At 43.5% G+C, this 16,076-nt stretch overlaps 1 protein-coding gene across 1 annotated transcript in view; it reads right to left on the bottom strand.

Annotated features, from left to right (window-relative positions):
- Positions 1–16,076, bottom strand: part of si:ch73-173p19.2 (V-type proton ATPase 116 kDa subunit a1) — a 165,890-nt gene that overhangs the window by 45,911 nt on the left and 103,903 nt on the right. Inside the window, exons 12-13 of the mRNA XM_039754151.1 lie at positions 9,853–10,013; positions 9,663–9,756 (exon numbers count right to left, since the gene is read on the bottom strand). Coding sequence (XP_039610085.1) covers positions 9,663–9,756; positions 9,853–10,013 — 255 coding nt within the window. The remainder of the gene's footprint in view (positions 1–9,662; positions 9,757–9,852; positions 10,014–16,076) is intronic.

Here is a 16,076-nt window from a genome sequence, read left to right as displayed (position 1 = left end):
TGTGGTGTGGTGATTAAAGCTTTGGACTTCAAAACCTGAGGTTGTGAGTTGAAATGCCACCTGTGGCACCGTGTGACCAACAGCAAATGTCAGGCTTGTAATCAACAAAAAAAAAAGGACTGTAATCAATTGAATCTCAAGTGTTGCAAGTTGCCTTGGATAAAGGTGTTAGCCAAATAATAAGTAATAATAATAATGATGATGATAACCAGCACCCAATAGGCGGCTGTCTATGAGTGTGCCACAGAGTGTGTGGTATCAAACTGGGTGGAAGACGATGTGTGACTGACAGCTGGGTGGGTGGGGCTAAATATCTAAATGAAAGCACAGCAGGCTGGGAGCTCTGTGTGTGACTGGCAGCGGGCTGGCTGGAGCTAAATGTTTGACTGGCAGCAGGATGGGGCTGAGATAAATCTCACGTGTGATGGAACAACCTCGTAACTGCCATTTTTTTTCAAAATTGAGTTCTTTTTAGTTTTCAGAGTTACCAGGTCTTTCCTGATGTTATAAGGTAGTGGTGACAGCCAAATATGTCTTCATTCCAGTCATAGCAGGATGGAAGAAGATTACATGTACACAGTATTTGACATATCGCAAGACAAAACCGAGCAACTCCACTGGTCAATGAAGAAGGACCGCCTACCAATGAAAACGTCGGGTTACGATCATGTGATTTAAATGCTGTGACTGCGTGATTTAAATGGCAGGTGTTGCCGATTTGTGAAAAAAAACAGCATTTTGTATGTGAAGCTCAGGAAACATGAAATTTTGAGATCATTAATGATAGGGGCGACATAATTTTCTCAATTTGCCAAAAACCTGAACAATTTGACATACAAAGTTTTTCTGACACTGGTTAGAAGCTGGGCGGCACGGTGGCACGGTGGCGCAGTGGTAGTGGTTCGCTTCCCGGGTCCTCCCTGCGTGGAGTTTGCATGTTCTCCCCGTGTCTGCGTGGGTTTCCTCCGGGCGCTCCGGTTTCCTCCCACAATCCAAAGACATGCAGGTTAGGAGGATTGGCGATTCTGAATTGGCCCTAGTGTGTGCTTGGTGTGTGGGTGTGTTTGTGTGTGTCCTGCAGTGGGTTGGCACCCTGCCCAGGATTGGTTCCTGCCTTGTGCCCTGTGTTGGCTGGGATTGGCTCCAGCAGACCCCCGTGACCCTGTATTTGGATTCAGCGGGTTAGAAAATGGTTGGTTGGTTGGTTGGTTAGAGGCTGGATGTTTGTCATCCAAAAGCCCCAAAATTATGTTTGAAATTTTCTTAGAGACTAGCTGCAAAAAATTAAAAAGAAATGCCAGATCTTGACATCAGTGAACTGTTAGATAGATAGATAGATAGATAGATAGATAGATAGATGAAAGGTGCTATATGATAGATAGATAGATAGATAGATAGATAGATAGATAGATAGATAGATAGATAGATAGATAGATAGATAGATAGATAGATAGATAGATAGATAGATAGATAGATAGATAGATAGTGACTATGATGGACTTTCTGTAGATGTCATTCAAGCCCCAACCTATGTATCCTTGTGTTTCCCAAACGGTCTTTCTGACATGCCAGTGTGTTTATGACTCATTGAGAGGGGATTTTGTATGATCATCAAAGTGGGGTGTGGGGGTCCAGCGTGATCAACAGAGGGTCAGAGTGGGGTTTTGCCTGGCGTTGGCTGCAGCCCACCTGAGATGCCACCAGGTTTGAAAACTCTGCTATAAGCTGTCATATTCACAGGTTAACTATGAGTTTGAGCAGGTGGCGGGTAAGAAAGCCATCTGGGCGTTTTTGTTCAGACTGCTGGCCCCCACAACCTGGACCTGAATAAGCCAAAGAAAATGAAAGGATGAAGGCCATTTTATAATTTATCTGAATAAATTATTTAAATAATGTTACTTGCCTTATTTTTTGAAGCCAGGGGATTTATGGATTTGTCCTCCCTTGAAGAACATTTTTTTTTGTAATATGGGTAGTTAAAGGTATTTGTGAACTTTGAAAGCCTGACCAGGACTTGGAAGCCCACTCTTTTGAGTTTGGGGGTCAGGCCTGTTTTCTCTGAGTGACCAGTGAGGTCCTGTTTAGTACTGAGGTTTATTTTGAGGCCATCTTGTGTGTGGCTTATCTGTAACAACTGCTCTTCTACATTATTGACCTGCCTGGTCTCGGTTTACTTGTCCACATATCAGCTCAACAGACTGCACTGGCAGGCGACCATTTAGAACGTCACGAATGTTAATTTATTAGAATTGGCAAGTGGCGCCTCCTGCTGGTAGCTATCCATACTGCCCCCTAATTCTAAATTTGTTGAGTCACATCATTCCTTTGGACATGTCAACTGTCCCGTCCTGAATCTAAACACAAGGAGAAGCATCAGCACCCCCCCCAACTGGACCACTAGCTCATGGAGTGCCCCCCTCACCTTCCCCATCTGTGTTTTATCTCTCTCTTTACTCCTTCTACGCTCATTGCCCATTCTTTCAAGGTGCTTTCCATCACATTTTTCAGCTCATGAAGCACATGAACATATTGTCGGCGCCTTTACCAGCTCATTTCTCCGTAATGAGGATCCTTGACGCTGTCACACAGCCCATAATCAGCGGGCTTCTGCTTTTTACTGCCTACCTTCCACTCAGTAATTTCACTCTGCTGACGACAGCGTACATTTAATTCTCTTTCATTTTCTTTGCTGCGTGCCCAGATTTTACAATATCACACATTCTTGTGTCATTATCTAATTCTTAATTCGCTTGATTTCCTTCTTTTTAAAGATAACGGGGTGAATGGCCACTTAGGCTTTTGCTGAGCTCTTATTTCACTCTTCACCATTTCCCTTTTCTGAGGGGCTCTTCAGACTATTGTTTATTCACGTTTCATATTTATGACTGTTTTTATGGGGGCTCAGGGGTCAGGGCAGCTCCCTCATTGATGCTGTCTCCTGAGTTCTGATCCCTCACCATGTTGTGGTCTGTTTGCGCTTGGCGTGTTCTCCCTGTCTCTGTGTATTTTACTACAATAGGTGGCCTGTTTGATTTTCCTTGCAAAGACATTCAAATAGCAACTCCTGATTGGCCCTGAGTGTGCATGATTGGGCACTGTGGTGGACTGGCGCTCCCTGCATTGTGCCAGTTACTGCCCCAGAACTGGATCAAGCAGCTTTGAGAATGTCATTAAGGTTTAAAATAGAGATGGGGAGAGTCTGGTGAGGGTTAGAGACCCTCTAATAAACCTAATGGACTCCCAAAAGCCTGAAAATGAAAACTGTGGAAGGTGCTGTAATTATTATTAATATTATTTTTTTTTATTAAACGTTATAGTGTTATAAAGTAGTCAGCGCCCATTAATAGATTTTTTAGAAAATATTGCAGCAGAGTGCAAAGGCTGAAAGATGACTGTCTCTTTGTGCTTCACAGTGGGCAGGGTGAGATGAGTGGGCATGGTGGGTGGGGTTAGATGTTTGATTGGCAGTGGGCAGGACACTGATAAATGTTTAACTGACAGCAGGACTGGAGGGGATCAAAGTTTGTCTGGGTGGGGCTAGATGTTTGACTGGCAGCAGGTTCTGTAGGGATAAGCGTTTAACTGATAATAGACTGGGCGGACTGACAGTACATCAGATGGGGCTTCATGTTTGACTGGCAGCAGACTGAGTGCGGCTAGATATTTGAAATTGTGGAGCTAAATGTTTTACTGACAGCAGGATTGGGGGGGGAGTACATTTTTGACTGGCTGTGGAAGGGGCTGGAATAAATCTTTGGCCAACTGATATGGGTGGGGATAAATGTTTAAATGATAGCAGGGCAGGTGCAGGTAGATGTTTGACTAGAGGCAGGCTGTGATAGGCTAAATATTTGAAAGGGTGGGGCGAAATGTTGACTGGCAGTGGCAGGGGAGTAGATATTTGATTGTATGGGGCTAGATGTTTGACTGCCAGCAGTGTGCTTGGAGCTAAGATTTTTGACAAACAGAAGGTTGAGTGGAAGGAAATGTTTCACTGGCAGCAAGCTGAATGTGTCCAGATATTTGACTGGTAACATGCTGGGTGAAGTTATGTGTTTTGTCTGTATGAGAGTAGATGATTGATTGACTGAAAGTAGGCTGGGTGGAGCTAAATGTTTAACTGGGTGGAGCTTGTTGTTTAACTGACAGTAGGCTGGATGGGATCTAGATATTTGATTGGCATCAAACTGAGTGGGGCAAGATGCTTGACTGGTAGTGACATGGGCGGGGATACATATTTGACTGGCAGCAGGCTGGGTGGAGCTACATGTTTGACTGGGTGGGAGTAGGTGTTTGATTGGTAGCTGGTTTGGTGGGGATAAGTGTGTGACAGAAAATGCCTGGGTGGAGCTAAATAGTTAACTGGGTGGAGCTTGAAGTTTAACTGGCAGCAGGGTGGGTGGAGATAAACATTGCACTAACGGTGTGCTGTGGGGAGCTAAATATTTGATTGAGTGGGGCTAAATGTTTATCTGACAACAGGATGGGTGGGGCTAGATGTTTGACTGGCAGCAGGCTAGGTGGAGCTAGATATATGACTGGTACCAGGCTGGGTGAAGCTACATGTTGGACTCGGTGAGAGTAGATGTTTGATTGGATGGGGATAAGTGAGAGTGGGCTGGGTGGAGCTAAATATTTAATTTTGTGGAGCTTTATGTATAATTGACAGCAGGCTGGATGGGGCTAGATTCGTGACTGGCAGCATGCTGGGTGGAGTTAGATGTTTGACTGGGTGGGGGTAGATGTTTGAAAGGCTGCAGGTTGGGTGAGGATAAGTGTTTGACTGAAAGTAGTCTGGGGGGAGTTCAAAATTTAACTGGGTGGAGCTTGTTGTTTAACTGACAGTAGGCTGGATGGGACTATATATTTGATTGGCATCAAACTGAGTGGGGCAAGATGCTTGACTGGTAGTGGCATGGGAGGGGATATATATTTGACTGGCAGTAGGCTGGGTGGCACTAGATGTTTAACTGGGTGGGGGTAGATGTTTGATTGGTAGATTGTTTGGTGGGAATAAGTGTGTGACTGAAATTGGATGGGAGGAACTATATAGTTAACTGGTTGGAGCTTGAAGTTTAACTGGCAGCAGGATGGGCGGGGATAAACGTTGCACTTATGCTGTGTGGAGCTAAATATTTGATTGGGTGGGGCTAAATGTTTATCTGACAACAGGATGGGTGGAACTAGATGTTTGACTGGCAAAAGGCAAGGAGTTAGATATATGACTGGTATATATGACATGCTGGGTGGGACTCGTGGGAGTAGATGTTTGATTGGATGGGGATAAGAGACTGAGAGTAGACTGGGTGGAGCTAAATATTTGATTTTGTAGTGCTTTATGTTTAATTGACAGCAGGCTGGATGGGGCTAGATTGGTGACTGGCAGTAAGCTGGGTGGAGTTAGATGTTTGACTGTATTGGGTTAGATTTTTGATTGGTAGCAGGATGGGTGAGGATAAGTGTTTGACTGAAAGTAGGCTGGGTGGAGCTAGATATATTTGATTGGCATCAAAATGAGTGGGGCAAGATGCTTGACTGGTAGTGGCATGGGAGGGGATATACATTTGACTAGCAGTGGACTGGGTGGCGCTAGATGTTTGACTGGGTGGGGTAGATGTTTGATTGGCAGCTGGTTTGGTGGAGATAAGTGTGTGACTGAAAGTGGCTAAGTGGAGCTAAATAGTTAACTAGGTGGAGTCTGATATAGACGTCTGAATGGTGGGGAAAGATTTTTATCAGTTAGATGAGGAGGGCTTGACAAAGGCGGCACAAACTTTCTTAGTAAAAATAAAAATAAGGAGACCACTGAGGTGTTAGCGCTTGACTGCATGGGGCATTGTGTCAGTATGATGATACTGGTGCTGTTCAGTTTTGAGGCTGGGAATAACAAAGGCCAGTCATGTTTTCTTCCCAGTTCATATCAGTGCTGGATTTATTTTCTGTGGCTGGTAAAAATGGTTGCTGTTGTTGTCTATTGTTGTCCAATAAGAAAGCCTGTCATTGGGGTGGAACTGTGGCAACACCATCATTAGGACTTCAGCTCCCAGCAGTCAGCAGGAGTGAGCAGGGGCTGATGGGAGATCAGCACATACTTTAAAGAGTCAGGATGGAGATTCTGTGGCCTTTCATGGATAGCGTCGGAGTCAATGTAGACATAAAAAGAGACCTGACAGGTCTCCATATTACAGAAAACCATGCCAGTGATGCTGTTGGATTTGATGATTTAAAATGGCAACAAATCACGTTTACATTAGCATCAAAGCCTAAAAGTGTAAAAGTTGAGTTGTCCACCATCAAGAAAAGTGAAAGTTACCGGCGCCGTCCTTGATTGTTCTCTTTTTGCCATATTCTGAGTAGCGACCCACCATGAGCTACAGTATTGCATTTCATTCGCTTTCATCGTGGCTCATCTATATCACACTTAGTAACAACATGCAGTGTGCAATAGCATTGGCTTTTACGAAACTGTAAGGTTAGCCTTTGATAAATGCACTTCAGAAGAGGTCACCCACCTGAAGCTCAGCCTGTACTTGGATGGGAGACCAACAAGCTTGAGTTACTGCAAGAAGACATGTTGGTGAGGCCAGCAGGGGGCGTTTACCCTGTGGTCTGCATGTGGATCCCAATGCACCCAGTGTGGTGACGAGGACACTATACTTTAAAAATGGCGCAGTCCTTCAGATGGGACATAAAACCGAGGTCTTGAGTCAGTAAAGATCCTTGGGCATCCTTCATAAAGAGTAGGGGGTATCCCAATGTCCTGGCTAAGTTGCCCACCACAGCCTGGTCATCCCTTGTCTCTGATTGGCTCTCTCACCCCTTCACCACCTAACAGTTAATGTGTGGTGAGCACACTGACACAAAAATGGCTGCCGTCGCTTCATGCAGGTGGGTGCTGCATATTAGTGTTGGTTGAAGTGGCTCCCCCCACTAAGTTGTGAGAAAAAGTTGTTATATAAATTGTAGATGCCACGTGGGCTGGATGGGCATCCCGGCCAGAAGAAAACCCGGAAAGAAGGACCGGAAAGAGAAGATATTGCTGTGGGTTTTTTATTCCGCCAGCATGCTAAATGGCAGAAGTCCTGGTTGTCATTGCCCCGTGGGAAGTCAGTAGGGCATGCTGGTAAATGAAGTCTGGCAGGACAGCCCTGCTGGAATCACGAGGTGCCGCAAGAGGGTTCTGCAGGGAAACAAGCTCCCTACGGTGATGAGGGACTTCAATGTGACCCGGAAGTACTTCGATCGGGCACACTCCCTTATCCAGGTGAATCGGAGCTGGGAGGTAGAGAGGCAACACTTGACTGGAGGAGGGCAGTGCAGTGGTGAGAAAGAGAGAGATATTGGGAAGAGAGAAAACCTGTGACTTGTGCTTTTGTACCATGCTGGAGGTATTTGTTGTTAATAAACAACCCAGGACTGTGATTCTGTGTTCATGTTTATGTTTGGGCTTGCTGACGCCCGGGTATCCATCACAAAATGTAAAGAATTCTTCTTCTTATTATTAGTATTATGTGAAAAGTCATGTCAGCAATTCATTTCATACACAGTGCTCTGAAATTCCTATCTCTACGTTTGACCACCACAGAGTAGACCACCACTGCCCTCGACCAGTGGCCCAAATTTTGTCCCGTTACATACAACAATCTTCTTCTTCTTTCAGCTGCTCCCTTTAGGGGTCACCACAGCGGATCATTTTGTTCCATATCTTCCTGTCCTCGTTATCTTACTCAGTCACACCCACCACCTTCATGTCCTCTCTCAGCACATCCATAATCCTTCTCTTAGTCCTGCCTCTTCTCCTCTTCCCTGGCAGCTCTATCATTATCACCCTTCTCCCATTATAACCCTCATCTCTCATCAGCACATGTCCAAACCAACGCAATCTCATCTCTCTGACTTTGTCTCCCAACCGTCCCACCTGAGCTGACCTTCTAATGTCCTCATTCCTAATCCTGTCCATCCTCGTCACACCCAACGCAAATCTTAACATCTTCATCTCTGCCACCTGCAGCTCTGTCTCATGTGTCACCGTCTCCAGCCCATATAAGAGAGCTGGTCTCACTTCTGTCCTGTAGACCTTCCCTGTCACTCTTGCTGATATACGGCTGTCACAAATCACTCCTGTCACTCTTCTCCACCCACTCCACCCTGCCTGCACTCTCTTCTTCACTTCTCTTCCACAATCCCCATTACTCTGTACTGTTGATCCCAAGTATTTAAACTCCTCCACCTTCACCAACTCTACTCCTTTCATCCTCACCATTCCACTGAGCTCCCTCTCATTCATACATACTCTATGTATTCTGTCTTTTTCCTACTGACCTTCATTCCTCTCCTCTCATATCTCCACCTCTCCAGGGTCTCCTCAGCCTGCTCCCTACTCTCACTACAGATCACAATGTCATCAGCAAACATCACAGTCCACGGGGACTCCTGACTAATCTCGTCAGTCAGCCTGTCCATTACCATTATAAATGAGAAAGGGCTCAGAGCCGATCCCTGATGTCATCCCACCTCCGTCACTCCTACAGCAGACCTCACCACTGTCACATGTCCCTCGTACATATCCTGTACCACTCTTACGTACTTCTCTGCCACTCCCGACTTCCTCATACAGTACCACAGCTCCTCTCAAGGCACCCTGCTTTCTCCAGGTCCACAAAGACGCAATGTAACTCCTTCTGGCCTTCTCTCTACTTCTCCATCAACACCTTCAGAGCGAACATCACATCTGTGGTGGTCTTTCATGGCATGAGACCAGACTGCTGCTCGCTAATCATCACCTCACCATCACCGAGCTTCCACTACTCTTTGCCATATCTTCTTCTATAATACACTACCGTGTCTGTTCGTTTGTCTGTCCAGGATTTTAAATCACCTGTAGCTTGCAAACTGCTTCACCTATTGACTTGAAATTTGGTACACATACACTACGTGACGTCTACTATCCTCTTTCGGATTTTAATGATTTTTATTACTCTTTTTATTTTTATTTTATTTTATTGTAGAATCAACTCTCGGCAGCACGCAGCAGGGCGGCCGTGTGGCGCATGCGTATGGGCGCCGTTCTCATTCATTACCCACCTTCGCTAATCATTCGTGAGGCAGATTAAAGACTTAAGTGCCAGCTTAAGTGAAAAATTTAAGAAAATGTACTAAGTAATTGCAACACAAAAACTAACTTAATCAGTTTTAACGTGAAAAGATGCCGACTAAAGGAGAAAAGAAGTGGACAGCTAGGGTGGAGAAAAGAAGAGCTGCTTAGGAAGCAGCAAGCGCATCAACCTCTGAGCAAACGAATGCTAAACGTACAGAGAAAGAGGATAAAAACTAGGAATGGAAAAGTCAAGTGTATTCACTGCACGTTATTACGCAGTACGCCATTACTAGTTTATATATATTTACATATAACAATAACATCACAAAATAAAAGGTAAAGATGAGAACAACACCCAAGTTTCGTTTCTCATACATTTTTACAAAATTAATGCTAAACTGACTTTGGGTTGCCCCCTTCTCATTAGACACCAATTACACAAAACAGCCAATAAAATAAGTTGGACCAACAGTAACGCACATTCAAAATGGTGGAAACTGGCAAACAGACATACAGTTTACATTTTTGTTTATGTGGATTAGATGGATTTGAAGATGATACTCACAGGGTCGATGCCAAATGGATATGGAGATCCTGAAAAGACCCCTGGGCTGACCGGGTCCAGTTGCAGTGTGACTGAACTATGAACCGTGTAGTTGCTTAGGGGTGGGGGAAAGAAAAAAACATCAGGTAAGATTGTTTTTATAAGGCAGCAAACTTAAAGCATACGAAAGTAAATGTCTTGACACACTCACGTCCACGGGCCGGTCGGCTGGAACATCGCTCTCACATTCCAGGCTGAAGCAAAGATGGAGAAGCTTTTAGAGAAGCAATCGTTGTAAATGAGGCCCGTGTAGACTGAGAACATCCCCATTAGGAGGAGGATGTAGCGCCCACTGAAAACGGTGTCACTCAGCTAAAACAGAAAAGAAACGCGATGAACCCGTCGCCTACGCCCAGCTGTGATTTTGAAAGCTTGACCCCATCACAATACCCGCCCTACATATACGCACTCCTTCTTGTGATTTGTCTGCTTAAAAATCTCAAAAAAACAAAAAAATCTAAAAGTCAAAAGCCACCCATGGAGTCCACCAAAGGTCTGAGCCTAAAGTGTAAGGGCTCGTTTATACTTCACGCTCAGAACGCGTACGCGCACACATCATGGCTGCCACACGTTCCCTACATTCATTTGACGCGTCCTCTGAGCAGGTCCTCAGAAATTTATAGTCCAAAAAGTCCAGGCCTCTCACACTCAGCCTCGTCTCTTCAGGCCGCCTCCACTCTCTCTCCACCTAGCTTAGTCTTTCTCCTCCCGACTCCAGCCTTGAATGAAGGGAGGCGGCCCTTTTTATAACCACCCGGTTGTGCTCCAGGTGCCTTCCAGTAACCTTCCGCCAACGCGCCCCTGTGTGGCGGAAGCACCGGCTGCATACCCGGATGCACTCCGGATGTCCCCGATCCTCTTCCCCCCAGCACTTCCGGGTGTGGCGGAAGTGCTGAGGTCCAGGGCTCTCTAGGCATTGAGGCGCCCCCTGGTGGCGACCACGGGCCCCTACAAGGTTGAGCTTCCAAGCGCTCTACCTGTGGTCCCAAAGCAACCAGGGCGGTCACCCCCTCTTGGTCTGGAGAAGGCGCAAGCCCTCCTCCGATCCTCCTGGGCGTCCCGGCTGGGTAGCAACCCGAGGCACTCGTCACACTATCTACATGCGTCAGAAAGCCACTTTGAGTATCCTACACTGAAAAAAGTCTAACATTGATGTTGTTCATTCAACGTAAATTTTCTCTTTCAAGCAACTTAAGATTAGCCATTTAGTGTTGTAGCTTGAAATATTTGGTTTCAGATCTCAATCAAAGTAAAAATAATTGTTTGTACCAAAGTAGGTCATCCATCCATTATCCAACCCGGTATATCCCAACCACACGGTCACAGGGATCCACTGGAGCCAATCCCAGACAACACAGGGTGCAAGGCAGGAAACAAACCATGGGCGGGGCGCCAACCCACCGCAGCAAAGAAAGTTATGGTGGAGGGAATAAACGTAAAAATCCTATTTCAGTTAACTTAATATTAGGTTGTTTGTGTGCTGTGTTTGTATTTTCTTCCGGTCAAACTTTCCAGTGTGATGGCTTTCCAACTGCCAAAAAAGAAGAACAAGTTAAAAAATAGACTTACTTCAGTATAAAACAAGTGAATTGCACCCAATCACTCTAAATGATTTGACTCACCTTAAAAATTGTGGGATCAATAAGCTAAAAAGAATTATATTGGTTCAGACTGAAAATATGAAGTGTGAATCATTACCTTACTTTTTTCAGTGTACAAGATCGATGTGCGCGCTTCGACGTTTGATCAATGGTTCGATGTGGTGAAGCAAAATGGCGACATACAAATATATTCGTGGTTGCATATTCCCGATCGTAACGACACGATACATTTTAAAAGTCTCACATATCGTCTTCTGTGCCGTCTTTTTTCTCTGGGACTTCCAGCAGCAGCAAACAGCAATAGATCACCACACTGAGCACATTAAATGTCTGATATTCCAATTCTCTGCACATTTAGAATCCTTTGATTTATACTTGATATCACTTTAATGAAGAAATGCATTAAAGTATGTATGTTACATTTTACAGATAAATCGTTAATTTCATTTAAATAATGAATACTGTTAATAATTACACACATGGGGGTGACATGGTGGCGGAGCGGTAGGTCTGCTGTCTCCTAGGGAGTCACGTCACTGGTATTCCCTGCCTGGAGTTTGCATGTTTTCCTGCTGGGATTCCTCAGTGTGCTCCGGGTCCCGGTCTCTGCTCATTTAGAATCCTTAGATTTATATTTGATATCACTTTCATGATGAAATGCATTAAAGTATGCATGTTACATTTTACAGATAAATTGTTAATTTCGTTTAAGTAATGAATACTATTTTCAAAATTATTTTTATTGATTTTATTATAATCATTCCATCCATCCATCCATTTTCCAACCCATTAAATCCGAACACAGGGTCACGGGGTGTGCTGGAGCCAATCCCAGTCAACACAGGGCACAAGGCAGGAACCAATTATATACTGTATGTCCAATCAATCAAGTCACCAATTATAGTGATTATCTCTCCAGCATGTTGTCGGACAAACTTGACCCACTCCAGTGTGCATATAAAGCAAAGCGTGGAGTGGAGGATGCATGTCTTACACTTTTAGATACTGTTACTAGACAAATGGATTCGGTACATCCACATACAAGGATTTTATTCATGGATTTATCTTCTGCTTTTAATACTGTTCAGAGAGATATTCTGCTATACCGCCTCTCTGACTTTCAGGTACATCCCATGCTGATTTTATGGGTAAAAAAAATTTTAACGGAAAGACCACAGCAGGTGTTTTTAAATGGTATAAGTCCTAGCACATCCGTTTTAAACGCAGGCCTTCCTCATGGATGTCTTCTATCCCCTTTTCTTTTCTCTGTCTACATAAACAATGTTTCCTGCAGCAGTGCAGCAATGACACTGTATAAATATGCTGATGACATGGCCCTGGTGGCCCATATGACTGATACCTGTGCCCTCTCTGCATATCAGCAGGAGGTCCAGAGACTGGTTCAGTTATTGGCAGAAAATTCACTGGAGTTAAATGTTTCTAAAACTAAGGAACTGTGTTGTGGCCCCAAAGGACAGGCTCCATCACTGCTGTTCCAGCCACTTAGTATCCAGGGTCAGTTGGTGGAGCAGGTTCAGACTTTTAAATACCTCGGGACAGAGATTGACACCTGTCTGTCTTTCATGAGGCATGCAGATGCTGTACATAAGAAGGCACAGCAGCACCGCCATCTACTAAGGCAACTTAGAGCCTTTCATGTTAGCAAGGAGGTTTTAACGCTGGTTTATAGATCACTTATTGAATCTGTTCTCACTTTTAATTACTTATCTTGGTACAATTTATTAACCGTTAAACATAGAACAAAACTGTGTCGTGTAGTTAACCAGGCTTCCAAAATAATTGGATTACCTCAAACTCCCCTTTCTGAACTGCACAACCATGCACTGTTGAGGAAGGCAACCATGATTGTGAAGGATGTCTCTCACCCTCTTAATGCGTTCTTTAGATTGCTGCCATTAGGTAGGAGATATAAAACTCCATTGGCGCGGAAGAATGCATACAAGAAATCTTTTGTACCCTCAGCAGTATCTGTTCTGAATCAGATGAAGTAGGTATTTTCTATGGTTTGCTTATATTTGTATTTTTTTGGTCTGTTTGTCTCATGAGCGTATCAAAAGGGAAATTTCTGTGACCCCTTTGGGGCACAGACAATAAAGTCTTATCTATCTATCTATCTATCTATCATATAGTGCCTTTCTCACCCATCTATCTATCTATCATATAGTGCCTTTCACAAACAAAAACGCCCAGATGGCTTTCTTACCCGCCACCTGCTCAAACTCATAGTTAACCTGTGAATATGACAGCTTATAGCAGAGTTTTCAAACCTGGTGGCATCTCAGGTGGGCTGCAGCCAACGCCAGGCAAAACCCCATTCTGACCCTCTGTTGATCATGCTGGACCCCCACACCCCACTTTGATGATCATACAAAATCCCCTCTCAATGAGTCATAAACACACTGGCATGTCAGAAAGACCGTTTGGGAAACACAAGGATACATAGGTTGGGGCTTGAATGACATCTACAGAAAGTCCATCATAGTCACTATCTATTTATCTATCTATCTATCTATCTATCATATAGCACCTTTCATCTATCTATCTATCTATCATATAGTGCCTTTCTCACCCATCTATCTATCTATCTATCTATCATATAGTGCCTTTCACTCTATCTATCTATCTATCTATCTATCATATAGTGCCTTTCTCATCCATCTATCTATCTATCTATCTATCTAACAGTTCACTGATGTCATGATCTGGCATTTCTTTTTAATTTTTTGCAGCTATTCTTTGGTCTCTAAGAAAATTTCAAACCTAATTTTGGGGCTTTTGGATGACAAACATCCAGCCTCTAACCAATGTCAGAAAAACTTTGTATGTCAAATTGTTCAGATTTTTGGCAAATTGAGAAAATGACGTCACCCCTATCATTAATGATCTCAAAATTTCATGTTTCCTGAGCTTCACATACAAAATGCTGTTTTTTTCACAAATTGGCAAGGGCGCCAACCCACCACAGTAATCATTCCATACAGAACAATTTTTACAAAAAATAGAATTGAAAACAAAACAACCCAACTCTCACCTCTGAGAAAGAGAGCATGGCCAATGGAGTAAAACTTAAAGCTTGTAAAAATACAGAAATTGATGAGTTTAATTGGCAGATAAACAAAAAAAGAAATGCGAAGAGAATTATTTCCTCAGTGCTTTAAGAGCTTATTCTAAAATATTACTGATTAGATCCTGCCAGGTTTTGAAAAAGTTCTGCACGGATCCTTTAACTGATAATTTAATTTTTTCCAATTTCAAATAATATAAAACATCAGTTACCCAATGACTTAAAAGAGGAAAGTTAGGATTCTTCCAGCTGAGCAAAATAAGTCTGCGTGCCAATAGTGTAGTGAAGGCGATCACAGTTTGTTTGTCCTTCTCCACTTTAAGCCCCTCTGGTAGCCCACCTGACACAGCTGTTAGTGGGTTAGGAGTGATTATGACCCCACGGCTGTCTGAAAGGGACTTAAAAAGTTTTGTCCAGAATGATGTTAGTTTGGTGCTACTCAGATATACAATGCTACTCTTACTCCGCTACATTAGGCAACACTCGAATCGTTACTTTTTTCCATTTTCCATTTCCATTATGTATTTTTGCCAGAGAGAAGCCGCCATTGGATCTACTGCATGACTGTTTCACCAATCAGACATAGCAACAATAATCACATGGCTCCGTTTCACAAATCGATAGATAGATAGATAGATAGATAGATAGATAGATAGATAGATAGATAGATAGATATGAAAGGCACTAAATAATAGATAGATAGATAGATAGATAGATAGATAGATAGATAGATAGATAGATAGATAGATAGATAGATAGATAGATAGATAGAGGCCAAAAGTTTGGACACCCCTCCTCATTCAATGTGTTTTCTTTATTTTCATGACCATTTACATTGGTAGATTCTCACTGAAGGCATCAAAACTCTGAATGAACACATGTGGAGTTATGTACTTAACAAAAAAAGGTGAAATAACTGAAAACATGTTTTATATTCTAGTTTCTTCAAAATAGCCACCCTTTGCTCTGCTTGGCATTCTCTCGATGAGCTTCAACAGGTAGTCACCTGAAATGGTTTTCACTTCACAGGTGTGCCTTATCAGGGTTATTTAGTGGAATTTCTTGCTTTATCAATGGGGTTGGGACCAGCAGTTGTGTTGTGCAGAAGTCAGGTTAGTTGGACGATCATTTATTTTTCAACAGGACAATGACCCCAAACACACCTCCAGGCTGTGTAAGGGCTATTTGACCAAGAAGGAGAGTGATGGAGTGCTGTAAATGGTCATGAAACACATTGAATGAGGAGGTGGGTCCAAACTTTTGGCCTGTACTGTAGATACTTTATTATTATTAATTACTGTGTGCAAATCCTCGGAGATCCTGGCTCCTTATCCTGTTGGAGGCTCCATGACCTACGACTGACACAGAGCTCTCTGACACTAAGCAGGCTTTTTGCTGATGATATTTTGTTTTGTAGCACCAGAAAGGAGGAATTAGAATGGGAGCTGGAAGAAGGGAAAAGAACTTTGGAAGACAGGGGGATTGAAGATAAAAAGGAAGAAGAAGGCAAAAATGACTTGAGGTTTAATGAGGATTAGGATTAAGAAGTTCGCCTGATGGGAGAGCCATTGAAAAGAGTGGAGAAGTTTAAATATCTCAGATCAGTGGTAGGCCAAGATGGAGAACTGGGTGTAACAATAACCCAGAGAGTGCAGTGTGGATGGAACAATTAGAAGAACACATCAAGAC

The sequence above is a fragment of the Polypterus senegalus genome, chromosome 5 (assembly GCF_016835505.1).
Source record: "Polypterus senegalus isolate Bchr_013 chromosome 5, ASM1683550v1, whole genome shotgun sequence".
NCBI classification, from domain to species: Eukaryota; Metazoa; Chordata; class Cladistia; order Polypteriformes; family Polypteridae; genus Polypterus; species Polypterus senegalus.
This window is presented reverse-complemented; position numbering and strand designations above follow the sequence as displayed.